The sequence below is a fragment of the Sciurus vulgaris genome (genome assembly GCF_902686455.1).
Source record: "Sciurus vulgaris genome assembly, chromosome: 12".
Lineage (NCBI taxonomy): Eukaryota > Metazoa > Chordata > Mammalia > Rodentia > Sciuridae > Sciurus > Sciurus vulgaris.
In genome coordinates this window covers 97,565,247-97,593,059 of record NC_136473.1, presented here as the reverse complement: position 1 = coordinate 97,593,059, position 27,813 = coordinate 97,565,247, and the positions used below count along the sequence as shown (strand labels likewise).

The 27,813-nt window shown below is 33.9% G+C and overlaps 1 protein-coding gene across 2 annotated transcripts in view; it reads right to left on the bottom strand.

The window, feature by feature from the left end:
* Positions 1-27,813, bottom strand: part of EDEM3 (ER degradation enhancing alpha-mannosidase like protein 3) — a 70,329-nt gene that overhangs the window by 20,693 nt on the left and 21,823 nt on the right. For both annotated transcript variants that reach the window (XM_079108022.1, XM_079108023.1), the window contains exons 5-13: positions 24,901-25,013; positions 23,830-23,983; positions 18,678-18,812; positions 15,930-16,035; positions 8,055-8,152; positions 6,319-6,444; positions 5,747-5,830; positions 4,108-4,191; positions 3,617-3,741 (exon numbers count right to left, since the gene is read on the bottom strand). In XM_079108022.1, the coding sequence (XP_078964148.1) occupies positions 3,617-3,741; positions 4,108-4,191; positions 5,747-5,830; positions 6,319-6,444; positions 8,055-8,152; positions 15,930-16,035; positions 18,678-18,812; positions 23,830-23,983; positions 24,901-25,013 (1,025 nt within the window). The remainder of the gene's footprint in view (positions 1-3,616; positions 3,742-4,107; positions 4,192-5,746; positions 5,831-6,318; positions 6,445-8,054; positions 8,153-15,929; positions 16,036-18,677; positions 18,813-23,829; positions 23,984-24,900; positions 25,014-27,813) is intronic.

Below are 27,813 nucleotides of genomic sequence, written 5' to 3'. Positions count from 1 at the left end.
TGGACATAATACCTTTAATTTTATTTTATTTTTATGTGGTACTGAGGATTGAACCCAGGGTCTCACATGTGCTAGGTGAGTGCTCTACCACTAAGCTATAATCCCAGTCCCTAATGTTATAATTTTTTAAATAACATTTTAAAGAAAAGTTTAAATAAAATTGTCAGGAAATGAGCATAGCTCATTGATGGAGTTATAATAACAACAAATTTATTAACTTCCAAACCTTCCAAGGTTTGGGTGGTAAGAAATAACATATAATTTACTACATAGGTTGCACAGTAGCAAACTTCTGGCTAAACACAATTCCTGGTATATAGGCACTCAATAAACATTTACTAAATTGAATGCAAGTTAAAGAATGTTACTAAATAAGCTGGAGGGGCAACAGACTACAATAGTAAGGAACATGGGCTTTAGAAACAGATCATCCACCAACTAGCTCTGTGACCACTGGGATATTGTGTGAGAACTATTGTTTCAGTTTATTCTTCTGTAAAAGGAATATAATAATAAATGCATAACATGGTATAAAGACTAAATGAGATTATTTAGTACAACACTTGGCATATACATTAGATCAAAGCTGCAGCTCTTCTTTTCTTATATATAAATGATTCTTATTTTGGAACAAAAACTCATTTGTAAAGTTTCAAAATTGTTTTGCTCATTTGGGATATTAATCTCATTAGCATAGACAAAAAACTTTCCCATCAACTTGCAATATACATCATAATTTAACCCTGAAGGACTGACAGTTAACCGTCACGAACAAATGTTAGTTTTAGAACTGTAGATAATAAACAAGATATTTGGCAAATTTGAGAACAGATTATAAAACATGACATAAACATTTAGAAGACTAAGAAATGGTAAGGTCACTAAAATTTAATGAATTGGGTAAAATTAGCAAGTTGAGTATCATATCCTATGATTAATTTGTATTTAAAAGCCATAAACAGGTGCATAAATACAAACACACTGGTAAAAAAATATATAGAAGGCTATCAAATTGCTAACAAATACTATCTTAAGCAGGGAGAAGACAGTGTCTTTAAAAGGATTTTCACGGTTTTCTTTTTATGCCACTTAAATTATTTTCAGTAATTATGGATTAGGAAAATAATACATTTTGAAAACTGTATTTGTGTATGTGTGTTGTGTGTGTGTACACATGCACAGGCATGTTCATGGTGCATGTGGATGCTAGTGAGATGAAGGATAGTGCCAAAAGGGGAATAAGCAACCAAATGCAAAAAGCTTGTCACTGAAAGCTCTCAAGTGCCATGGCATGAGGCACCAATCACAATCCCACCCAAAATTATTTCCAAAAATTTGGATGAGAAAAACTTAAGGTATGCTTATGCAAGCTGCAGATCACTGAAACTCTTAAGTTTAGCTTAGAGACTGAGACTGACTGAGAAGACATTCAACCTCTCTTTTTGACCTAGAAACAGAAAGTAAAAAAAAAAAAAAAACAAGTAAATTTTTCTGAGCTGGATATAAAGTTCTAAGTTTACTATAAAAAAGAAATTGGCTGCCTCGAGAGAACATAGAGAACATCCATTTGTTAGCAGGCTCTGGTTAAGCATCTGGGACCAGCTGTGGTCAGTCACAAGCTTACTATGAGTTGAACATAATAAAGCTACTAAAAACTCTAACACAGGCATAATAGTAAGTATAATGAAGATTAGTAGTTCTTGACCATTCTGGGGGCCAAATGTATCTGAGGAACAGTAAATTGGTGAAGGAGTGATCCTCATTAGATAGAAAGAGTAAACCTGTCAGCCTCTCAGAAAATTATCAATCCCTTGTCTGAATCCAGATGTTTACAGTGCTGCTGTGCTAGGCACATCTTGAGTCTTAATTCTAGACAATTTTTGTGATGCTAGGTATTAAACCCAGGGCCTTGTACCTACTAGGCAAATACTCCACCACTGAGCTACATCCCCAGTCCATGGACATGATATTTTGAGAGAGATTCTAATGCTGGAATAAAATCAGAACAGAGCAAAGGCAGTTGTAAGAGGACCAGAAACAATATCAGCAAAGGAATATTTGGTGGGAAAAAGACTCCTCTAAACTAATAAACCATATCTTTCTCTATAATACCACAACCTGTCTCCCCTTGCTACTATAGCATATAGCATGTGATTCCAGTTGTTTCTTCCCATCCATACCTTATTCACCAACTACAAGTCATGGGAGGGCAGAGACTGATTCTAATTTATCCTTTCATTCTCATCCCTAAGTGCAGTCCCTGGCAGATAGCTGGTGCTTAGTTATTGTTCTATGCCAATAGAGCATAGTTGTCAAAATCCAATGTGCACTGACTAGAATTCTTACTTAGCTAACTGCATGACCTAGGGCAAGTTTCCTAATTTCTCTTTGCCTTCGTTTCTTCATCCTTAAAGTGAAGATCATAATACAAGTATGCTTCAGAGGACAATTGTAAGATCAAAGAGTTAAACACAGAAAGTGCTCAGAAGACTGCCTGGAATTCAGGAGTCGGTCAATAAACATGCCGACTACCCAGGGGATCTGCCTTCATTTTCTTGCTGTTATCTGTAAGCCTGCTTCCAGAAACCTACCCATTTCTTACCAGCTATGGTCAAGTAAAGGGCTTATCCAATACTCTGAGTGAAGGACTAAGGGACAGTCCTGTGAGTAGATGATGACTGCTATGTTTCTCATGTCTTCAGTCCCTGAAACGTCTTTCACTTCTTTTGTCTTCTAACTCTTGCTCATCCTTCAGGACTCAGGATCCTGCAGGAATCTTTCAGTGACTATCACATCCCAACTTGCACTCATGTCCCTTTCATATGTTTCACAGCACTTACGTAATGTTTTAAAAGTCTTTTTATCTAAAAAATAAAACAAAAGTCTGTACATCTGCCTGTCCTCAGTGACAGAATGGACATGTCTTCATATCTTTAATCCTTAAAAACTCCCATAATGCTGAAACAAAAGAGGCCTCAGTAAATACTTATGGAATGGACATTTGGCTAATAACCAAATAAGCAAACAAGTTCTGGTGTTCAGTTAGCTGGATACATAACTGGAATGCTGGCTAACAGCAAATTGACCAAAGTGTGCTTTTTATAGCTTGAGTACTTCATGCCATCCACAGTCACCTAGTATCCAGTGAAACAGCAACTACCGCTGAGGGTCTTCCCTACCCCTCCAAATCAGGAACAGGATAAGAGTGCACACATTAACCATGATGTGTTTTTGAAGAATCTTAGACTGAACATAAATCATAATTCAGATCTTTCATCATTATCTCGATAATTTCTAACATCAAACACAACATAAAAACTGCTAACAAAAGGGGAAAAACATTTCTAACACTCCTAAAACCAAGGTTCTGATATTTAACAATTATTCATTCATCTATTTAAAACTCATTTGAGCATTCATTACATGCTATGGTAAAAATACAAACCTTTGGAAAAATTTTAAGTGTGTCTATTCAAGAGTTAAAAAAAATAAACACAATTGCATCCTCCAGGACCCTCTATAAAAACATTAGCAAACTTAACTGAATCCTAACAAGTGGCTGTATTTTGTGCTGTTTCAATTACCCTAAAAAAAGGGGACGTTAGCAATTGTTTACCTGTCCTCATGACTTCCAGTCCGAACATCCTTCATGGCAGCAAATCCACAAGGCACTCTAGCATACTTATTTAAATTTTCAATAAGTGTTTTCCCTACTTCAAGGTAGTAAGGATCTCCTGTAGCCTATTAAAAAGGAGAATATATGTATACATATATAGCTTATATATTACCCATTCATTTAGCAAATATTTATTGAGTACCTTCTAGGTACCAGGCACTGGAACACTTGTTACACAGAACCTAGATCTGACAATAAACCATGGATCTGCCTCATAGAATTTCTTAAACAACTGAAAAGTTGCTCAGTTGTAAACCTTAGCATTTAGGTTAAATTTCTAATGCCACAAAAAGTTTCCAGAGATATATTTCAATAATTCTATGGGCTAGAAGAATACAAACTGTGATATATCCAACTATTATAACATTAAATGCCAATTTCTATTATAAAAGAGAATGGGTTAAAAACCAAAGAAAGGTAAAATATCTTACTTTATATAAGAAGTAGGTACTTTCTGCAAATTCTGGTCTTAAAGGATGTTGAGCCCAATGTACCCTGAAATCTGTAGTAAATGCCTGTAAAAAAACAACATAAAATGTGATTAAAAGAATGGACAAGTAGTTCTAGAATATAAAGTGGCATATATCAACAGATAAAAGTAACTATCATATATTTTCATCTATAAAACATCATTTTTCACTGCTAAAATCACAATTTATTTTTGCCCAGGCTGCTCCAATTAAATGGATTACTTTGAAAACAGTCATTTGAGCACTTAAGAAATCAAGAAAACTCAGTAATAAAGTGACAATCAGGAATTCCAATACATAGAACCTGATGGTTTACATCGTGTTTTCTTTTTTCCTTTTTTTCCCCACCATTTCCTCTTAATTATTACTTATCTAGTTCTCATATTTCCTTTTAAATTTCTTCAGTTGACAAATAAAAGTCATATGTGGTGCACAATATGATGTTTTGATATACAGTGTGGAATGGCTAAATTAAACATTACCTAAACATCAATATTTTTGTAATGAGAAACATTTAAAATCTACTTTCATAGCTATTTTCAAGTAAGTATATTTTTATTTCAGCATTATTTTAGTATATATTTTCTAACAACCTCAAATCATTTGTGGAAGAGGACAAGGGAATTAATTAAAAATAAATATTACTCTTTGAAATTTATTCAATAACAGACAACTGGTTAAAAAAGAAAAAGGAAAGGAAACCAAATTTTTTTATAGGAACCAAATAAAATTTTCACATGTGACAGACATATTTGCTGAAACCTCATTTGATTCTTCATGAATATGAACTTTCTCCATTGCCAAGTCCTACTCACCTGAAGGCTAATAAAACTATACTCTCTAAAACATGTCAGGAAGCATTCTAAGTTGGAGGAATGCTGAGATCTCTCACAGAGGGTAAATAATAAGGGACACAACATGGACATAACATTTGGAAATTTGTAAAGGTACAGTTCTGGAAAGCCAAAAGCATGCTATTAAAATCTTGTCATATAGATCTAGTAAGTATGCTTATTACTAATAAAATGTTAAAAAAAAAAAAGAGTAATTCATAGCATGACAAAGGCCAGATATTCTCCAAATTTCCAGGAAGCATGTGTGACATTTAATGTACACTTAATGTATACAGTCATCAAACAAGTCTCAGAAAATAAAAGATGACAGGATCTCCCTAGCAGGCAGGTATACATGAAAGTTGGAATAAGAAAACATTAGGGCTGGGGATACAGCTTAGTGGTACAGAGCCTAAGCATGTGTGAAACCCCGGGTTCAATCTCTAGAACCACGAGGAAAAAAAACTGACAATATTGCACAGTGGCATGGGTTAGAAAAGGTTTAGAAACACTATGTTGGAATTTTTTTTCTTTTTCTTTTTTTTTTTTTTTTTTTTTTTTTTACAAAAAATGAATACAATAACAGCATTATTCTAAAATTAAGTAGCTTTTGATACATGAAAAAAACCAAAAACATATAATACTATATAAACAACAAAACCAAAAATTAATTAAAAAGAGCAAACATGTTTTGGAGATGCCATTTTCTTTAAACTAGCAATTTATAGTATATATACAAATGAGAATTCCAAAGATTACTTGCTTACCTCTGGTAGAAAATTGTGTTTTTTAATCACCTGATATAGCATTTCATGAGTTTCAATAGCAGGTCTAATATCCCCCTTTAAAACCTAGAAGTCGAAAACCACAATATGACCTAATAAAATATGAGTTAATTTTATATATAACCATTATGTAAATGGAAATGTATATATTAAGACAACTTTGGAAAGTGACTATATTTTGTCATTCAATTTTAGAGATTATAAATGCACTTAAATAAAATCATTTTATTTTAATATTAAGAAAATGTACTAGGAGGGGACAAGGGAGGAATGGTGAATGAATCTGACCTTTCTTTTGCACATATGACTATATCACAGTGAATTTTCATCTATATGTATATCTACAATGCACTAATTTTTAAAAAATTATAAATAAATAGAAGAAAGATCAGGGGAGTAAAGGGAACAGGGGGAGAGAGAAGGGCGAGAATGGGGGAAGTAATGGGGAATGATTGGGAGCAAATTATATCCCGTGTTTGTATAATGTCAAAATGATCCCTTGTATTGTGTACATCAATAATGAATTAAAAAAAAGAAAAAGGTACTCTCCATACCTGTAAGCCTGGAAAAAAGGCGAGCAAAGCATCCATCCAAGTCCGCGCATTCAGCATTGGTTTGTGGATATGCACATCAAGTAGAAGAGGGGGCTGGCTAATGTACCTCATTATGGCATCATAGTGCTAAGAAATTATAATAATGTGTTCATTAAAGTAGACTGAAAAAATACGGCCACTCCAAACATACTAAACAGTGCAGTGAAGAAATTAAGCCTGAATTTATGTTTATAAATAAATTTGCATCTGTTGTGTAAATACTTGAAATACTTTAGGTGGAAAATTTTCTAAAACATATATGCTCCCTTATGTCCTTTAATTCAGATGCAGAATATTAAACACTGTATTTAATATGAGATTCCAAGGGGAATAAATCCAAATATCCCTACCTCCTTCGGGATCAGCCCGTGGTTAGTATGCCTGTGTGGCCCAATGATGCTCTTAGCTCCCCTTGGAATACAGTCATAGGCTTCTCTGTTACAGATTTAGTTTTCTTTTGTGTCTAGGAAGTTTGGTGCCTTCTCAGCTACCTGGTGCACACGACTACTGAAGTTAACATATCTAATCACTGTTACCATTCTTATGGTCTCTATCTTTGCTTTTTACGCTCGTAGCATCTTTTTTTCTCTTCCTTTTGTCTTCTTAATATTTCTCAGTTTTCAAAACAGGACAAGCTGTGTTAATGAGCCAACAAGAAGTTATCTGTCCAAATTCACCTCAAGAAAATCTTATTGTAACAAAGAATATACGTGACAGCATTTTTAGAGCATTCAATCGATAATTTAGTAGGCATATAATAGGTTATTTTGTTCTTGTTGTTACTTGCTAGCTTGTCTGTTGCTTACTAATCACTATGACCTGCCACATGTTAGGCACTCTTCTAATCACTTCATATAGATAAGCTTATTTAATCCTCGCAATAACCCTATCAACAGTATTAATACTTGCATTTCATAAATGAGAAATAAAAGGCCAACAGGGTTATTTAACTTGCCCAAAGTCACAAAATTAACAGGCAGTACAATCAAGATTTAAAGTAGGATGGCTCACATACTTTAACCCTCTCTATCATATGTCATACTGTCTCACATATGTAATGTGGGTGAACTGATGGGGTGGACAAAAAAAAAGAAGAAAGGTAAAAGCTATGTTTAAAAGAACATAATGATATAGCCGTTGAGTTTGCTATATTAATTTCAGTTTGCTTCACTTACAAAGGCAATGAAATTGAGCTCAACAATCACCCCACTTCCCCCAAATTATGCCTGTGGTACTGATTCAGTTTTGAGACTTACAGATCTGCTTCTGAGATGCATAGTCACTAGTTTCTCCAAATCCTGGTATATTTGGTATGATCAAGGACTAAGTCAAACTTTCAAGATTCAAGTAAAATTGGATTCCAAAGGCAAAAGCTAACTGTAACTTATTCCAATAACTGTCTTCCTTGCATGAAAGATTAGGTAAAACTCAAATCTACATATTTTATTACTTATTGGCAAATCTAGAAAATTTCATATAAAAGATTAAAAAATAAAACTGCTATGTAAATTAATTTTTGTAATGTATATAGCTTTTACACTGTCCCTGTCCAACATCATCAGGGAATGCTGACAAAAAACTACCACATTTAAAAACAAATTACTTTTTTAGATTGTAACTCAGGCAATTGAGTTTCTATCAAAATCTGAACTCAAGTGAATTGGCTATAAAATTAATACAAAATTGGATCAACTTACTGTATTAAATCTTTCCAGAAAACTGTCATCTCCAAGCAAGACATAGGCTTTCAACAGATACTCATAATATGAATCAATCCCTGCTCCAACTCCACTATCTATAGAAAATACATACAAATGATCCTTCATTAAACAAGTCTTAAAAATTCTTTAGAGTACAAATGAGTGAACTAGTACATCAAGAATGAAAAATTACTCTAAATATGAAACTGTTTAAAGATTATACATTTACAGAAATATTAACCCTACTATATGAAAAATAGTTCCTTTGTTGATAATAGTTTTTTTTTAATCACTTTGCAAAACTGGTTACAAAGGTCTTATGAAGATATTAAAAAAGATAAAATATATGGAAGATGGAAATAGAAGCAACAGTGATTTAGATAAGAGGAATTGCAAAGAGATAAAGATGAAAAGGATAAAATACCTAAAAAACTAAGTATCAATTTTTATCAATTAAAAGATTTTAAAATGAAAGAGCCCACATAATATAAAAAGGAGAGATATACAGGAAAACCTATACCTAAAATTAAAGTAATTCTCTTAGAAATTTCTCCTTGTCTTTGATATTCATACTCCTCTACAAAGAAAGAGAAGACCACATATAAGGGCACTGAAATAAGAATGATATTATTTTCTTGGCAGGGTGATACTAGGGATGGAACCCAGGGTCCTGCACACGCTAGGCAAGTATTCAACCACTGAGCTACAGACTAAGCACTTGCTATCATATTTTAAAGACTGGTGTAAGAAGACAATAGAGTGCTTACTTCAGTAGTACATATACTAAAATTGAATGGTGAAGTGTTCCCTATTTTAAATAAACAATATCCAGTTTTCCCAATTCTTTGTGTACATATAGTATTAAAGCGTTTCTAAGTGAAATAATAATAAACATTTCAATCCCAGTTTAAAAAAAAAGACAATAGAGCTATATTTTTTCAAGACTTCATTCAAACATAAAAGCACAATAAAGATATTGTTAGCCCTAGGCCCTCAGCAGTTATTAAACACTACTGACAAGAGTTTGGGTTGAAACTTGGTATCTCCTTGGTATCTAGAGGAGACTGGCTTCAGGACTCCCTGTGGATACCAAATCCAAGGATGCCCAAGTACCTTATATAAAATGGTATGGTATTTACATACAACTTATGCCCCTCCTTCTATTTACTTTAGTCTTTAGATTACTTATAATACCTAACTGGATATAAATATTAAGAAAATGGTTGTTATAGTATATTGTTTAGGGAATGATGTCAAGAAAAAGAAGACTGTACATGCTTGGTATAGATACAATTTTTTTACCCAAATATTTCAATCCATAATTGGTTGAATCTGTGAAGGCAGAAAGCACAGATGAGGAAAGCTGACTCTACTTAAATAAGAAAAGGAACAAACTCAGATTTGATAGGGAGAGAAGGAGAAAGAACTCTAAGATTAAAAGAAAAAAAGAGACAAAGGGATGAGAGAACATACTAAAATTTATGTTTTTAGGAGGTAGATACAGGTATCAATGAAAAACAAAAGGATTCAAATGAAACAGAAAAAGGGGACACACTGAAATAACATTAATATAGTATAAAGAACTACAAATATATTAAAATATTAAAAGATTGTAAGTGGACTAAAATTAACATTAAAAGACAAAGAAAAAACGGATTTAAAGACATATAAATTTTACCAAAGGCACACTTAAAAGCATAAGCACATGCAAAGACTGAACATAAAAGGATGGAAAAATGCTACGCAAGATGAAGCTGATGCAGTTATAAAATATACTTTCAGAGAGAGTATTATTAGAAATGGACAGAGCCGCAACATAATGTCAAAATGTTCAACTAAGAAGAGACAGAAATTTTAAATGAATGCACTCAACAAAATACATAAAGCAAAAACCAGAACTATAAAAAGAGCATCATTGAAAATTTCATCTACTTTTCTTAACTATTAATAGATCAAGCAAACAGAAGATCCCCAGGACCTATATGATATTATTAATAATTGAGCAAACGTATGTACATAGGATTCTAATCTGACAATTGGAAAAATTACAATTTTTCTTAGGCATAGATGGAACATTTATAAAAACTGACTATGTTTTGGGCCAAAATGAACACTTCAACAAATTTCAAAGGATAGATGTCACACAGACCATAAACATCATACGCATAGCATATAGATCACTGAATTGTAAAATTATAACGTTTTTTAATCTCCTCATATTTGTAAAGTGGAAAACACTGCTAAAAATTCTAAGAAAGGAGAAATCTGTGAGAACTAGTTTTACCTCACATTACAAACACAATTCAACTCCAGATGGCTTAAGAATTTCAATATCAATAACAAAACTTAAAAAGATATTGAAATATCTTATGGACCTCTGTTTAGTAAGAGATTCCTAAACAAGACAAAAAAGTATTGATCACAAGAGCACAGATTGATAAATTCAACTACATTAAAAATTTAAAAGAACTTGGAGTCAAAGGGTGAGTCATAAACTGGAAGAAGATATATGTGATACATACAACTGACAAAGAATTAGTATTAAGAATATATAAAGACTTTTTACAAGTAATTTTTAAAAAGTCACATGAACCCAATAGCAAATGGGAAAAATACAAAAACATATAATTAAAAAAATAAGGAAACATACATGACCAATAAATGAAGAAGTATTCAACATCATTAGTGATCAAGAAAATAAAAACCAAACCATAATAGGATGTTATTTAGAAACTCATTTGTTTGGCAATACTTTAACAATATACAATGTTGGAGAGGAAGTCAACCCACAAGTGATCTTACAGTATAAAGTTATGATATAACTTAGGAAAACAATTGGACATTATTCTCCTGAATCTGAACATTATTAACTTATCCTCTGACTTAAAAATTCCACTCCCTGTACATAGCCAAGAGAAACTCATAGACATGTACAACTGGAGAAAATTACAAAAATATTCACAACACTATTGTTCACAATAGTAAAATTCTACAAATGCCCATGATGGATTTATTAATTCCATAAAATATCAAACAGCAATCAAAAAATTAATTATAACTCCATGCAACAATATGCACAAGTCTGAGTAATGTGTTAAGTAAAAAAGTCTCAAAGGGGACATCAAATGTGATACCCTTTAATAAAAATTTAAAATAAAACAAAATACATATTTTTAAGAATATGTATAGATACAATACAATTTTATTAAAAGGAAAGTAAGAGAACAATCAACGGAGAGTTGACGATTACTTCGGGTGGGAGGAGGCAAAGGTGTGGAGTTACAAAGGTGGAGAGAATCAAGGACCATGCACACTAGTATATTATCAAGTAGGTTGCTGTTGCAAAGGCTCATTAGTGGGCACTCCTTATAATAAAATGATTAAATAAAATGGGTCATGTATGGACCAATGATAAGAGAGTCATGTCATAAGTCAAGGATTAAGAACAATTCAAAATTAATTATGATTAATTTACTCATGAGGTCCAAAGTGGGTTTAAAAGAAAAAAAAAAAAGGTAAAAAAATGCAGAATTTTGAAGCCAGTATTCAGAATTCTTTCAGGAACCATTTAGACAAAACTTAGGAAAACTTTTACGATACTAAAAAGACACAATAGTTTTATTTTACTATGTTCAAATAAACAAGTATATAACACAATTTTATTTATTTAAATATAGAAAAATGTTTTTTATTTTATACAGAAACAAGATAAGCCCCATGGAACAGAGAGAACTATATAAAAAAGATAACCTCATAAGGAATATTCTAGCATATTTCCATTCTTTGATGATTGCTTTTATAGGGGCATTTTTTCATTTAACTTTATTTTCTTATTGGTGTATCTCATCTACACAGAATGGTGGGTTTCACTGTGACATATCAGCACATACATAAAAACACGAGTTGGTTAATTTCACTACCCAATACACCCCTACCCTGCCCTCCCCCTGCCGCCACCCTAGTGGTCATCCTTCTACTTCCACGGGCTATTTTATAAACATAAAATTATATTCTTTATACAATTATATCCTGTGTGCCCACAGAGCATTGCTATGTTTCTTTCCTTACTTCCAATCCATTTTAATAACTTAATACTCCCATGTTCATGTAAAAATAATTGTTAGTTATTCTTTTATTAGTGGTTATTTACAGTTTTCCAGTATTACAAGTAACTATACAATGAACACCTTTGGGAACAAACAATTGTCTATAGTTTGTTTTATGCTAAATTAAAGAAGTAAAATTATTAATCAAAAGGACTAACATCACATTAATGAGCACTTCATACGAAATGTAGCATGACAGGCACTATTCTTTTTTTTTTCTTTTATAATGTATTTTTTTTTATTGTAAACAAATGGGATACATGTTGTTTCTGTTTGTACATGGCGTAAAGGCATACCATTTGTGTAATCATAAATTTACATACAGTAATGTTGTTTGATTCATTCTGTTATTTTTTCCCTTCCCCCCACCCCTCCCACCCCTCTTTTCCCTCTATACAGTCCTTCCTTCCTCCATAATTGCCCCCCTCCCTAACCCTAACTCTAACCCTAACACTAACCCTTCCCTCCCCCCATTATGTGTCATCATCCACTTATTAGCGATATCATTAGTCCTTTGGCTTTTTGAGATTGGCTTATCTCACTTAGCATGATATTCTCCAATTTCATCCATTTGCCTGCAAATGCCATAATTTTATCATTCTTTATGGCTGAGTAATATTCCATTGTATATATATACACCACAGTTTCTTTATCCATTCATCAATTGAAGGACATCTAGGTTGGTTCCACAGTCTGGCTACTGTGAATGGAGCAGCTATGAACATTGATGTGGCTGTATCTCTGTAGTATGCTGATTTTAAGTCCTTTGGGTATAGGCCAAGGAGTGGGATAGGTGGGTCAAATGGTGGTTCCATTCCAAGTTTTCTAAGGAATCTCCACACTGCTTTCCAGAGTGGCTGCACTAATTTGCAGCCCCACCAGCAATGTATGAGTGTACCTTTCTCCCCACATCCTCGCCAACACCTGTTGTTGCTTATATTCTTGATAATCGCCATTCTAATTGGGGTGAGATGGAACCTTAGGGTGGTTTTGATTTGCATTTCTCTTATTACTAGAGATGTGGAACATTTTTCCATATGTTTGTTGATTGCTTGTAGATCTTCTTCTGTGAAGTGTCTATTCATTTCCTTAGCCCATTTGTCGACTGGATGATTTGTATTCTTGGAGTAGAGTTTTTTGAGTTCTTTATAGATTCTGGAGATTAGCGCTCTATCTGAAGTATGATTGGCAAAGATATTCCCCCACTCTGTAGGCTCTTTCTTCGCATTGCTGATAGTTTCCTTTGCTGAGAGAAAGCTTTTTAGTTTGAATCTATCCCAGTTATTGATTCTTGCTTTTATTTCTTGTGCTATGGGAGTCCTGTTGAGGAAGTCTGGTCCTAAGCCGACATGTTGAAGATCTGGACCTACTTTTTCTTCTATAATCTGCAGGGTCTCTGGTCTGATTCCGAGGTCCTTAATCCATTTTGAGTTTAGTTTCGTGCATGGTGAGAGATATGGGTTTAGTTTCATTCTGTTGCATATGGATTTCCAATTCTCCCAGCACCATTTGTTGAAGAGGCTATCTTTTCTCCATTGCATATTTTTGGCACCTTTGTCTAGTATGAGAAAATTGTATTTACTTGGGTTTGTGTCCGTGTCCTCTATTCTGTACCATTAATCTACCTTTCTATTTTGGTACCAATACCATGCCGTTTTTGTTACTATTGCTTTGTAGTAGAGTTGAAGATCTGGTATTGCAATACCCCCTGTTTCACTCTTCCTGCTAAGGATTGCTTTAGCTATTCTGGGTTTCTTATTCTTCCAGATGAATTTCATAATTGCTCGCTCTATTTCTGTAAGGTACGTCATTGGGATTTTAATTGGAATTGCATTGAATTTGTATAGCACTTTAGGTAGTATGGCCATTTTGACAATATTAATTCTTCCTATCCAAGAACATGGAAGATCTTTCCATCTTCTAAGGTGTTCTTTAATTTCTTTCTTTAGTGTTCTGTAGTTCTCATTGTAGAGGTCTTTCACCTCTTTTGTGAGATTGATTCCCAAGTATTTTATTCTTTTCGAGGCTATTGTGAATGGGGTAGTTTTCCTAATTTCTCTTTCTGAAGATTCATCACTTATGTATAAAAATGCATTGGATTTATGAGCATTGATCTTATAACCTGCTACTTTACTGAATTCACTTATGAGTTCTAAGAGTTTTCTGGTGGAATTTCCAGGTTCCTCTAAATATATAATCATGTCATCAGCGAACAGGGATAGTTTGAGTTCTTCTTTTCCAATTCGTATCCCTTTAATTTCTTTGGTTTGTCTAATTGCTCTGGCTAGAGTCTTAAGAACAATGTTGAATAGAAGTGGTGAAAGAGGGCATCCCTGCCTTGTTCCAGTTTTTAGGGGGAATGCTTTCAGTTTTTCTCCATTTAGAAAGATATTAGCCATGGGCTTAGCATAGATGGCCTTTACAATGTTAAGGAATGTTCCCACTATCCCTATTTTTTCTAGTGTTTTGAGCATGAAGGGATGCTGTTTTTATCAAATGATTTTTCTGCATCTATTGAAATAATCATGTGATTCTTGACTTTAAGTCTATTGATATGGTGAATGACATTTATTGATTTCCGGATGTTGAACCAACCTTGCATCCCTGGGATGAAACCCACTTGATCATGGTGCACTATCTTTTTAATATGTTTTTGTATGCAATTTGCTAAAATTTTGTTGAGAATTTTTGCGTCAATGTTCATTAAGGATATTGGTCTGAAATTTTCTTTCCTTGATGAGTCTCTGTCTGATTTAGGTATCAGGGTGATATTGGCTTCATAGAATGAGTTTGGGAGGGTTCCCTCCTCTTCTATTTCATGGAATACTTTGAGAAGTATTGGAATGAGCTCTTCTTTAAAGGTTTTGTAGAACTCGGCTGAGAACCCATCTGGTCCCGGACTTTTCTTTGTTGGTAGGCTTTTGATGACTTCTTCTATTTCAGTACTTGAAACTGGTCTATTTAAATTGTGTATGTCCTCCTCGTTCAGTTTAGGCAATTCATATGTCTCTAGAAACCTGTTGATGTCTTCGAAATTTTCTATTTTGTTGGAGTATAGATTTTCAAAATAGCTTCTAATTATGTTTTGTATTTCAATCGTGTCTGTTGTGATATTTCTTTGTTCATTACGAATTTTAGTGATTTGGGTTTTCTCTCGTCTTCTCTTTGTTAGTGTGGCTAAAGGTTTATCAATTTTGTTTATTTTTTCGAAGAACCAACTATTTATTTTGTCAATTTTTTGTATTGTTTCTTTTGTTTCAATTTCATTGATTTCAGCTCTGAGTTTAACTATTTCCTTGACAGGCACTATTCTAAATGCTTTATACTAACCATTTAGTCCTCACGATCAATCTATAAAGTGCTATTATTATCCCCATTTTACAGATATGGGGATGTTAATATGGAGAGGCACACAGAAGTTAAATAACTTGCTTAAGATTACACAGTCTCAATTCCAATAATATGGCTCCAGAATCTATGCTCTTAGCTACACTTTATGCTCTTATGCTACACTTTATTTCCAGAGGTAGGGAAAAAACCCTATGAAGGATTAATAACAACATTAAATATACCTTGATATAAGATGGCTGTAGTCCTCAAATAAATTAATTCTAGTGTTTCACCTATACCCTATACCTACAATACAATACCCATTAAGGCATGAAACAGAATATTATCCAAAGATTATTTGAAAAAATTAAATCCTTTATTTCTCAACCATTCTGAGGACATGAAACTTTGATTTTTAAAAGCCCAGGTTACCTACCTTTCCGCACCCAGTCTCCAGTATGAATGTTGATAGTCACACCCACTAAATTACTGCTTCGCTGTCTTTTTTCCCAGAGAAAATCAAGAGCTTTTCTTGCGTATTCCTAAAATTTAAAAAGGAAAGCAAACTTGAAGAACTGCACGCCTTTGGAAAAAAGGAAACAAAAATCAAAGACCCACAGGATATTTTAAGAATTAAGTAAAATTCCTAAGCTAACCATTTATAATATAAACTTCTTTAAAGTCATATCTTGGCTCTTTTTCAGTCAGTCTAGATAAGGACTCTGAAAATGCTATTTAGTGGCAGTGATCTCACTTTGAGATCATCCATTTTCATCTATTCTTGTAGTACACTTTCCCAATACACATGTATCATTAAATTATATTAACTGCCAACATATTAAATGCACTTAATTTCTGTCACTTAAGTGATCTAAGGAGTATCTAACCTCCTTAGATACTCTACTGAAAGAGAACTTCAAAGTTGGAATGCTGTCTTTGAAATAGTCATTTCAGAACTTCATTCTTTTGGGGGGGCTAGGGAGTACTGGGGACTGAACCCAGGGGTGCTCTACCACTGAACTACATCCCTGGTTCTTTTTATTTTGAGACAGGGTCTTGCCAAGTTGCCCAGGCTGCGCCCAACTTGAGATCCTCCTACCTCTGCCTGGATTAGAGGTATGTACCATAGTACTCTGCTAGATCCTACTTTAAATGACACATAACTTGGTTAGTAAAAAGTTAGTAAATCAACTAGGCTTCTGAATATTTGATGTTACCAAACTTATAACCTTATGATAACTTTTTCTTTTTTTCATTAATTTTTACCTATTGAACATGAAAATTAAAATGATTTCTAATTAAATTCTTGACTTGGGATAAAAATATGTTAGAAAATATAAAAGCAGAGGGCATGTATAGGTGAAGAAATTTCAGAGCACAAGCCTGTTTAGCGTAACAGAAGTACCACCATAAAGAAAAAAAGTATGAAACAAATCTGCCACTTTGAACAGAGTGCAAAATAGTTTTAATCCTTGACTTAACCTATTTATGCTGATTTTTTTTTCAAACAAAACAGATTATAACTTTGGTAGAATTTCAGAGTCAAAAAATCTTATTTCCCTATTCTTATTTTATAGCAAAAAAAAAAAAAAAAAAAGAAAGAAAGAAAAGGAAAAAGAAAAATGTAGACCCAGTGACAGTGACATCAAACTTAACCCAAGTTTAAAACTGAGTTCAGGGACCACTAATACAAGAATTCAGACCTCTGTATGTGTTAGATCAAGGTTGGCAAACTTTTTCTGACAAGGGCTTGACAGTAAATATTTCAGGCATTTTAGGTTATGTTGTCAGTGGTCACAATTCTCAACTCTGTTACTGTAGCACAAAGCAATCATAGGTAAAAATAATTGAATGTGTTTATGAATGTGTTCTAATAAAACTTTTTTTTTAATACAAAAATAGGCAGGAGGGTTGGGCAGGTAGCTCAGTGGTAGAGCACTTGATGAGCATGTGCTAGACTCGGGATTCAATCTTCAATACCATTATTGAAAGGAAAAAAAAAAAAAAAAAAAAGCAGGTAGTGGTTAGATTTGGTCCATAGACCAGTTTACCTATTAGATCAATGTTCTGTCCATCAATTGCATCAGGTTGCTTCTCTGAAAATCAATTACTGTATATTCAAGAAGTTTAAGAAAAATCATGATTTTCAATAGATTCAGTTTTAAACTCAAATAAGCCCACTGGAAAGAGTATGAACTTTGAATTCAGAAAGAGATGGATTCTAATTCCAACTGTACTCATTCACCCACTAACTCTGTAGGTCTCTTATCCTGAGTCTCATTTTCCTTACCTACAAATTCATCAACATCTCTGAGTTTGTAGCTCATATTTAAAAGTATGCAATAGTATCTATACTTTTTAATGAAGGGAAAACATTAATCAACAAGGTATGGAATACGAGTTTAAAAGATTAACTGTTCCAACATGATAAAACTTGTCCTTAACACATCTGAACATACAAACACATATATACACAAAGACCATTTCACTTGTCTTATTTGTAGTCTGATTCAATGTCTGTAATCCTAGTATGCATTTCCTATTTCTGCTCTGTTGATATGTACCATTTGCTGAATTTTTAAAAATTCACCTAAGTCATATGTTTGAAAAAGAGGATACTTTATGTAAAAACTATTGCACTCCAATGACAGGTTTACATACTTAGCTTTAAAAAATATATAGTTAGACCACAACTAACTATGTGGGGGATGTTCAGTCTTCTAGATAATGAGTAACATTTCCCTTGTAGGAAATACATTTACAGATTAGACTCTCAATCAAGACTTATCAATGCAAAAATTTCACTGTTTTAGCAGAGTAGAAAATGGTTCAGCAATGCAATTGACTGTTCAGAAGGCTCACAAAACAGACACAGCATTTCTTATAAGATATTTATATCTAGGAGCCATCAAATATATATAATAGAGCTAAACAATCTTCTAAAAATAAAACTAAAATTTCACTTTATAATTTGTGAACAAAATAGAGTGGTATTTAACATAACTGCTTCATAATGACTTCTATGCTTTTGACAATTAAAACCTATGTAATGGAATGCAGTTGAAAAGTTCATCAAAATAACAATAATCCTCCAACTGATAATCCTAAAACTTAACCAATGGAAAACAAATATGAAATGAGCTATACCCAATACCCAGGAAATCAAAGACCATGAAAAGCAAACCTCAAATATTGTTGCTCCTGTGAATCGACTTAAAGCAGCAAACTCAAGGATCAAGGTACCCGCACATGCTGTACAGGTATCTGTCTCAGTTCCTGTGCGAGCTTCCGGTTTTCTGATGCCAAACTTTAAATTGATCTAAGTAGAAACAAAGACTATTGTCAGCAATTGTCAAGAGATATTAGATTTCTGATAAGAAATTATTTTTTATCAAATCATCAAAAATAATTCATGATATACCTGATAACTGAGATTTAATCTGATGATCTTTATGACTTCCTAATTAGGGAAATATATTCTAAGCACTTAATATTCATATACCACTTTCTACAAGATAAGCAAGAAGGATTCAATCTTTCCTTTATTCTTTTTTGGCTTCTGGGAATCCTATTGTTGACATTTGATCTAGAAGTTGGTAGGCTTCTGTCCTTCTGACTAGGCCTCCAATGCCTGGATGTAGAGTGAGCACTGGTAATGGTGTCCTTTTATTACTGTAGATGTCAGAAACAAAAAACTTATTGTCCTACTTACTTGAAAGGCTTAAGGCAAAAAGATATAAAAGTATTAATAAACTTTCATACTTGGAAGGAATCTGTATCTGGTTCTTCCTGATCTTGGGTTCCGGAGAATCACAAAGTGGTTTTTAAAAAGAATACTTTCTTATTGAAAAGTAAAAAATTTAATTACCTACACTAAATTTACCTACATTATCTATTTTCTACCCTGGAAAATCCTTAAAATATGTGTAAATCATAACAATTTCTATTAACCCTATATTTTAGGATACAATCATCTACTCAACCCTAGGAGTTAGACCTTAGAAATGATGGGGCTGGGGCTATAGCTCAGTTGGTAAGAGAGTGCTTGCCCCACATGCACAAGGCCCTGGGGTTCAATCCCTAGCACCACAAAAAAAAAAAAAAGAAAGAAAGAAAGAAAGAAAGAAAGAACTGGCAATACATAGTGGACAAGCTTTATATGGGAGTTTAAAAAATGTCCATTAGTTTTTACAACAGCATGTATTGTCTAGCAAATTCTTCTGGGTTAAAAATCAGCAACACAAATTGTATCAATTATGTATGATATCTAAGAATGGTTACGCAAATTTTCATGGGCAAAAGCAGTTATTTACTAAGTATGTATAAGGAAGGATGGGAAGACATTTTCTTCTGTAGCCTCTTTTTAAAAAATAATTTAAAAAATCTTGACATTTCAAAGGATAAGAAAATAATGTTTGTTTACTATAATGCTCATAGTATCTTCTGTTTCAATTCCATGCCTGTGTTTCACGTTATGATAAAAGTAAAGAAATGCTAGATTCCTCAAAATTCAGCACCTCTGTTTATAACAAAAACTAAAAATAATTACTAAAAGTAAATTTAATTAAGTAAATGTCCATATATTATTTTAAAAAGTTTAAAATTGCTTCTAATTTTAAAAAGGGAAAAGTGATCAACAAAGAAATTTGACTATTTAAGCAAACAGATACACATTAAAGACATTCCATTTTTTCCTCATTAAATTGGTAAAAGAATGATAATGTACAGTGTTGGCAACAGCACCATGGCACATGCACTTTTATGTAACACTGAAAGAGTACAAAAGAATCTTTCTGGAGACACTGGGCAATTAAGTACTTGGAGTCTTAGAAAGCATTCCCTACACTGACTACTTTTGAGTAATTTATCTTAAAGAAGAAATAAGAAACTTTTTTTTTTTAACAGATTTAAGAAGGTTTTTACACATGTAAAAATGTTCACAGGAAAGCTATTTAAAATATCAAAACTAGAAACTTAAATAGGGGCTTATTTCTAAGATGTTTCATTAAAGGAAAACGGCTGATCTTGACCCACTAAAATTAATGGGTAAATAATGGGATGTGTTTTTCAATTTGAAAAGCACTAGCCTTCATTGTGCTTGATGTCTACTTAGTCAGATGACTTCTTGATGGAGGAAATAACTGTGCTGATTTATACTGGTAGAGAAGTTATGCCAAGTAATAGATACAGTAGGCCGAAAAGCATAGACTGAAAAAAAACCCAGGTGTTTCAGGGGAACCTAGACTGCTTTGGCTGAGATGAAGAAATGATTTCACTGGGGTATGGTACTATAAGAGAATGCTAGAAAATCTGTCCAACTATGATGAGTTCTAAATGTTATAGAACACAATACAACAGGGATGATGAATGAGTAAAACCTGTCCAAGTTATGCTTTAGTAATGTTAATTTTTCAAGTGCTTTGGTTCATAAACCAGAGATAAAAGAGTAAGACAGGTATTTACAGAAGTTTATGAAATAAATTCCTAGGAATTAGAAGAGAGATTCTGCACCAAATAGAAGAAAAAGTAGGCCCAAATCTTTATCATGTCAGCCTAGGACCAGATTTCCTTAACAAGACTCCCAAAGTGCAACAAATAAAAGAATCAATAAATGGGATGGATTCCAACTAAAAAGCTTTTTCTCAGCAAAGGAAAAAATCAATGGGAAGAGAGTGCCTACAAAGTGGGAGAAAATCTTTACCACAAGCACTTCAGATAGAGCACCAATCTCCAAAATTTATAAAGAACTCAAAAAACTTAACACCAAAAATACAAATAACCCAATCAATAAATGGGCTAAGGAACTGAACAGACACTTCACAGAAGAATACAACTGATCAACAAATATATGAAAAAATGTTCCAACATCTTTAGTAAGTAGAGAAATGTAAATCAGAACTACCCTAAGATTTCATCTCACTCCAATTAGAATGGCTATTATCAAGAATACAAGTAACAATAGGTGCTGGCGTGGATGTAGGGAAAAAGGCATACCCATACATTCCTGTTGGGGTTGTAAATTGGTGCAGCCACTCTGGAAAGTAGTATGGAGATTTCTCAGAAAACTTGGAATGCATCCACTGTTGGGACTAATGACACGTTAACTAACTCAGGCTGACTCCTTATGACCTGGCAAGTGAGCAAGATCAAGGCCTTAAAGGCATTTTCAATAGTTAATGACAATAAATCGGACCACCGTCAGGGATTGGTTAACAATAGTTCCGCGAACGTGATCAGCTTGTGCTTGCCATATAGTCTTATGGGACTCTCACCTGCATGAACCCCCGTGCCTTGCTGACCTTTAAGCTGATTGGTTCCTGCCTAGCCTCCACCCTACATAAAAGCTGTATGACTTCCTCAATAAACGAGTTCCTGCTGTGACTGGTCTCCCTGACGTGCGTCTGATTGTCCTCTGCCCAGAGGGCTGGAAGTGGGCGGTCAGTCGGCCCTACCTATCCTGGTCTGGCCTTGTTGGGGAGTGCTCCTTCCCTTGTCACTGGTCGAGAAGAGCAGCGAGGCTTAAGACCCTGACAATCCACCATTTGACCCAGCTATCCCACTCCTCGATTTATACCCAAAGGACTTAAAATCAGCATACTACAGTGACACAGCCACATCAAGGTTCATAGCAGTTCAATTCACAATAGCTAGACTGTGGAACCAATCTAGATGCCCTTCAATAGATGAATAGATAAATAAACTGTGGTATATATTCATAAAGGAATATTACTCATCCATAAAGAAGAATAAAATTATGGCATTTGTAGGTTAATGGATGGAGTTGGAGAATATCATGCTAAATGAGATAAGCCAATCCCCCAAAACCAAAAGACAAATGTTTTCTCTGATAAGTGGATGCTGATACGTGATCGGGGGTGCAGAGGGGTAAAGGATGGAGGAACTTTGGAATGTATAGAAGGAAATGAGAGGAGGGAGGGGGCAGGGGATGGAAAGATGGTGGAGTGAGACAAATGTCATTACCCTATGTACATGTATGATTACACAAATGGTGTGACTCCACATCATATACAACCAGAGAAATGAAAAGTTGTACTCCATTTGCATACAATGAATCAAAATGCATTCTGCTGTCATATCTAACTAAATAGAACAAATAATAAAAAAAAATAAATATCAAGCATGGTAACTGGGAATAACCTAAGGAAACAGAAGGGTTAGCATTGTCATTTACCTATTAAAATTTTTATAGATAAAAGAAAATTTAAAACACAATATTTGCTTCAAAAACATAGCTGCAATAAGAAAAGGAAAAAAGTGATAGAGCTTGTCTGAGGTGTCTTGACTTTGATAAGAGGAAGAGAAGACCAGTGCTAATAAAGAATGAAAAATATCAGAAGAGACAGCTCTTTTTATTTTCAATGACCTTCCCTGTGCTTTAAATATAAAATTTTCTTGGAGGAAAAATCATATAAAAAATTCCCACAATGACTCTGTTGCCAACTTTCCTTTAACTACTGACACTGAAGAAACCCCCAAATAAGTGATCCATGCCTACCTTCCACCTACTTTGGGTTCTTCTTCCCCCTTTAATCTACTCTACTACAACCTTCAAGGCTCGGTTTGCCTGTTTGTTGTCTTCGCCTCAAGTTTTCCAGGATGGCCCCTCTTTTTCTGTGTGTGTGGTACTAGGAACTTAACCCCGGATGCTTCACACATGCCGGGCAAATGCTCTAACACTGAGCTACATTTTCAGTCCCCCACCTCTTTTTTTTTAATTGGAGACACTGTCTTATTAATTTGCCCAGACTGGCCTTGAACCTGGGATCCTCCTGGTTCAGCCTCCCAAATAGCATTATCTGGGGTTACAGGTGTGTTTCCATCATGATTGGTGAACATTTCCTTTTTAAGTTCTCATTTTTGGATTTTATAATACTATTTATATTTATATATTTATAATACTTTTCACCAGCTCTACCACCTCACCAGCATGAGGTGCCTCTGTCTGTCCCCTCTTCTCTCTGTATCTTCTCCTTTGGAGAATGACACCTACCTGCTCTCAGAGCTTCACCTATGACTTCGGCACAAACAATTCTGGCTCAAGGTATAGTCTAGCATCTATTTCTTTCTCCTGCAGCATAATCTAAATTGTTATACAGATACACAGCAAAGCTTAAACTAAACTAATTTACACATCACTCTAATGTAAGTTAATTGAAATGTCAATATAAGTTTGTTATATAGCTTTGAAGTACTTTTTTCCCAGCCTCAAACCTTTGAGATACAATAGCTCTGATCACAGACACACACAAAAAAACATTTTGTAAAAGAACAAGGGAAATATATAAAGACTGTCATACATTTTTAGAATTACTTACTCTTGGGTAAGGAAGGCCACTGGTAGTATTGAAAGCTGGTAAAAGTTTGTAGCCCAACTGCTTTGCCATTTGCAGAAGTTCATCATTGTACCACTGCATATATTCACCTTTTTCTTTCAGCATGATTGCCAGTGAGTGTCCACCCAAAAGACCCCTGTGATCACAAAGACAAAACATTATCCACATCTTACAGACATGTAAAAGTACCACCTAAAAATGTGTGAGTATTCTGTTATTGACAAGTAAGCATAAGTAAGGAAAGACCACAGAAGATCTTAATTTTTCACTGGCTACTCAGGTTTTTGGCAAACTATTAGAATTATATAGCCAACATATTTTTAACGAATCAGATATTCTACGTTACCGTAAAGTGTTTGGCATTTTTAAATACACTAAATTTTCTTAAAACAAAGAACATCCTAGACATTGCATTTATTTTAACAAATGTGATAAATAAATCTTAACATTGCAAACTTAAAAATTTATCGCCATAGTATTTTAAAAATAAAAACTTCCTACTCCAGTAAGTGTAATAGATTCATAAACTCTGAAAAGCTACATTACTCTTTCTTATATTTAATTGAAGAGTAGATGTACTTGGACAAAAGGAAATGAGGTATAAAAACTCAAAAATAATCATTAAATATAAAAATTTACTAATGTTGAAATGAATGACTAAACCTTGTAATTACACATTTTTAAGTACTTCAAGATCATTTCACATTATTTAGTTGAAAGGCAATCCTATAAACTCCATTTTATTTGGCTTCTCTGAGAGGGGCACAGCTAAGGATAACTAACTACAGAAGCTAGTGAAAAAACCTGTGATGTAGCTAATCCAACCTACGTCCAAACTATTGCTGCTTTTTACATGGGGAGTACTTCTGATTTACATCTACCACTCCAAAGCCAACTATGTCTGTGACTGATGTAAAGCAAGATTTTCCTAACTCTGTGGGATAATACCCCAGTTTTTGAACATAAGAAAGTTCTTTCTTACCTTTGATCCATAAGCAGTATGTCCTAAGCTTCTGTTATTAAAATTAAAATGTTGGTGGTTTACATACTCACCCCAGAACTCTGATGTTTGTTTCAAAGACAGATACAACGACATCATTATCTAAATTAACATCTCTTAAAACTTTTCTCACAGCCTCCTCAAATTCTTTAGTTTTATTTAATACCTAGAAGAAGAAAATTTCAAAGTGAAGTTCTTTTCTACAAAGTCAAGGACAAATATCCTCAGAATGAGTTACTAAGAGTAACTTAGAATACTTTAAAATGCAAAAAAGTGACATACAAATTAATTAATATTTCCCTAAAGTATATTATAAAAATGTAATGTCTCAAGCTGGAAAAAATTAAGTGCCTAATTACATAGCATCTTTATACACTTCTTTTTCATACACACTGAAGCATCTTCAGAACTTTAAAACAATCATTAGAAGAACTGATACTGGCTTCTTAATACATGTTGAGCATCTCTAAGCCAAAATTTAAAAGTCTGAAATGCTCTAAATCTGAGCAAGTTTGAGTTTTCAGTGCTATCTGGGCATTACTCAAAAATGTTTCTGATTTTGGAGCATTTCAGATTTTTTGGATTAGGGATTCTAAAAAGTAAAGGCTTTGACAGTATACCAAAAACCAAAAACTGAAATCTGTAACACTCTGGGGTCCCATGCATTTCAGGAACCACCCCCATACATATGTGTTCATCCTCCCTCTCCATGTGTGCATACACACACATGAACAACCTCGGACCTCATGAGGTGAGCTTTACTGGAATTTGGTTTCCAAATCAAAACCAAACAAACCAACAAGCACCATCTTAACAATCGCTCACTCTCAGAAGAAAGTGCTTCCTTCAACTGACTGAACCTAAGGGATGTACCTGCCATCTTTATCCCACCGATGTCCTGTCCACTAAGGTAGGCGTGCAATGTTATGGTCATGAACACAGCGAGCACAGGTCCTGACCAGAATTCTGGTTCTTTCACTCACTACCTGTGGTCCAAGTTCCTTTAACCTCTAAGCCTGTTCCTTCACCTAGAAAAAGAAGAAATGCCTACTCTTATAGGGTTGCTTTCTTAAATGAGAGAAAGTGTATCAACTGCTTTTAGCAGAGTGTCTGAATACTAAGTCCTAACATCAAGTATTTATCCTCATTACTATTATTACCATGCAGGTCTAGAATTCTGACTACACTCGACTCTGGGGATTCTTGCATGAGCTCCATCACAGGGCTGCTGTTTTGATCTTCCAATCTACATTAAGGCTGCATGATTAAATGTTATTCAGAGACTAGATGCATTAGGAGTGTTCTTCCTTCACTTGACTGTTCATCTTTTTGTTTGAGAGAATTTTTCTTAACTTGACCTGATACTTGCACTAAAAATTCTAATTTAGGTTTAAGACATTCCATAAGATTATGGGCCTAATTTCAAGTAAAAGTAAATTCAGGGCTGGTTCTAAGCAAAATATATTAAGAGTCCTGACTTTAAACTGACTGCTTCCTCTTCTCGATCTCAAAATCCACGTAAACACTGCAGCAATAAACACAAACGCCAGTGGCCCTGGTCCCATCACTTCTGGAAAGGAAGGCAACAGTTCCACCCTCCCCATCTTCCAAACACAGACATTTTAGTGTCACTCTGTTAACCTCCTCCCCCCTTCTCCCTAGTCTATCTCCTGAGATTTTTTTCTCTCTTTAACTATAAATTTCCTTCCACATGTATTCTCTAACTGAATAATGACTTTCCCCCCCTTCTTTCCAACATCAAATTAACCAATAGGACCAATATCATTTGTTTCAAAGGAGAATGAAAGGGGGCGAAGTTATCTCTGTATAAAATTGGCTAGAAAATCCATTCTAAAACAGCTCCAAAATTAATGTTTCTTAATCTCCTAGCTGATAACAAAGAACAAAGCCAGATCTCATCCTTTCCCCATCATCTTTAATGTTTCAATTTTTTTCTAGAGATTTCATGGTAATGTTGAATTTAAAGGAACAATTAAAGTCTCACTGCTGGACTCCATGACAATCAATAGAAACTAGATAGCTGGTATTTTGAATAGTTTAAATTTGAAGATCGAACTATGGCAATAAAAATTCTACTTAACATATTATGGTATGACAAATATAAAAATGGTACAGTTGTATACACTAAGTAATATATCCTGTTAATATTTTCAAATAAAAAATCAATCACAAAATAAAAGCAAAGTTAATCAGAAATATTAATATTTGTATTGACAAAATGTCTGACACAGCATTCCTGTTAAATGTAGCAAACATTTCAAATGCTTTAATTTCTTCTAATTTTTTTTTTGTTTAAACTCAGAAGAAAATGTTAAGATACTAATAAAAATTCAAAATGAATTTGTATATTTCAAAGTTTTAATATGTATAAGTTACTTTGGTTACTACCTCTTGAAAAGACTGAAATTTAAAGATTTCATGTAGTAAGTTTTTAAGTGTTTATAAGACTTTACTGATCTTTGTGCTTGACTCCTCTTAAGACACCTTCAACAACTAGGCGTTACTTATCTAATTCTAAACCAAAGATCAGTGAGAAGTAATATAGCTCCTAGGGACCAACACCTATTCTAGACCCTCCTATAGTAAAAACAGGGGTCCAGAGAAGTTAAATAATTTGACCAAGTATCATTAATCACTTCTTGTTACTCCCTGCTACTAGATACGAGGACACAACTTACAGTACAGTCTCCTTACTCAAAGGGTGGCCTACTGGATCAGAGTTCGTATGTTAGCAAGATTCCTAGGCAACTTATACTACATTCAAGTTTAAAATGTACTATATACATCAGAATCATCTGGAAACTTATTTAAAAGAGTGCTGGACCTCTCTCCCAGAGTTTCTGATTCAGTACATCTGGGATACAGTTAGAGAATCTGCATTTCTAACTAGATCGCTGGTAATGCTGATGCTACTGATCCAGGGATCTTATTTTGAGAACCAATCC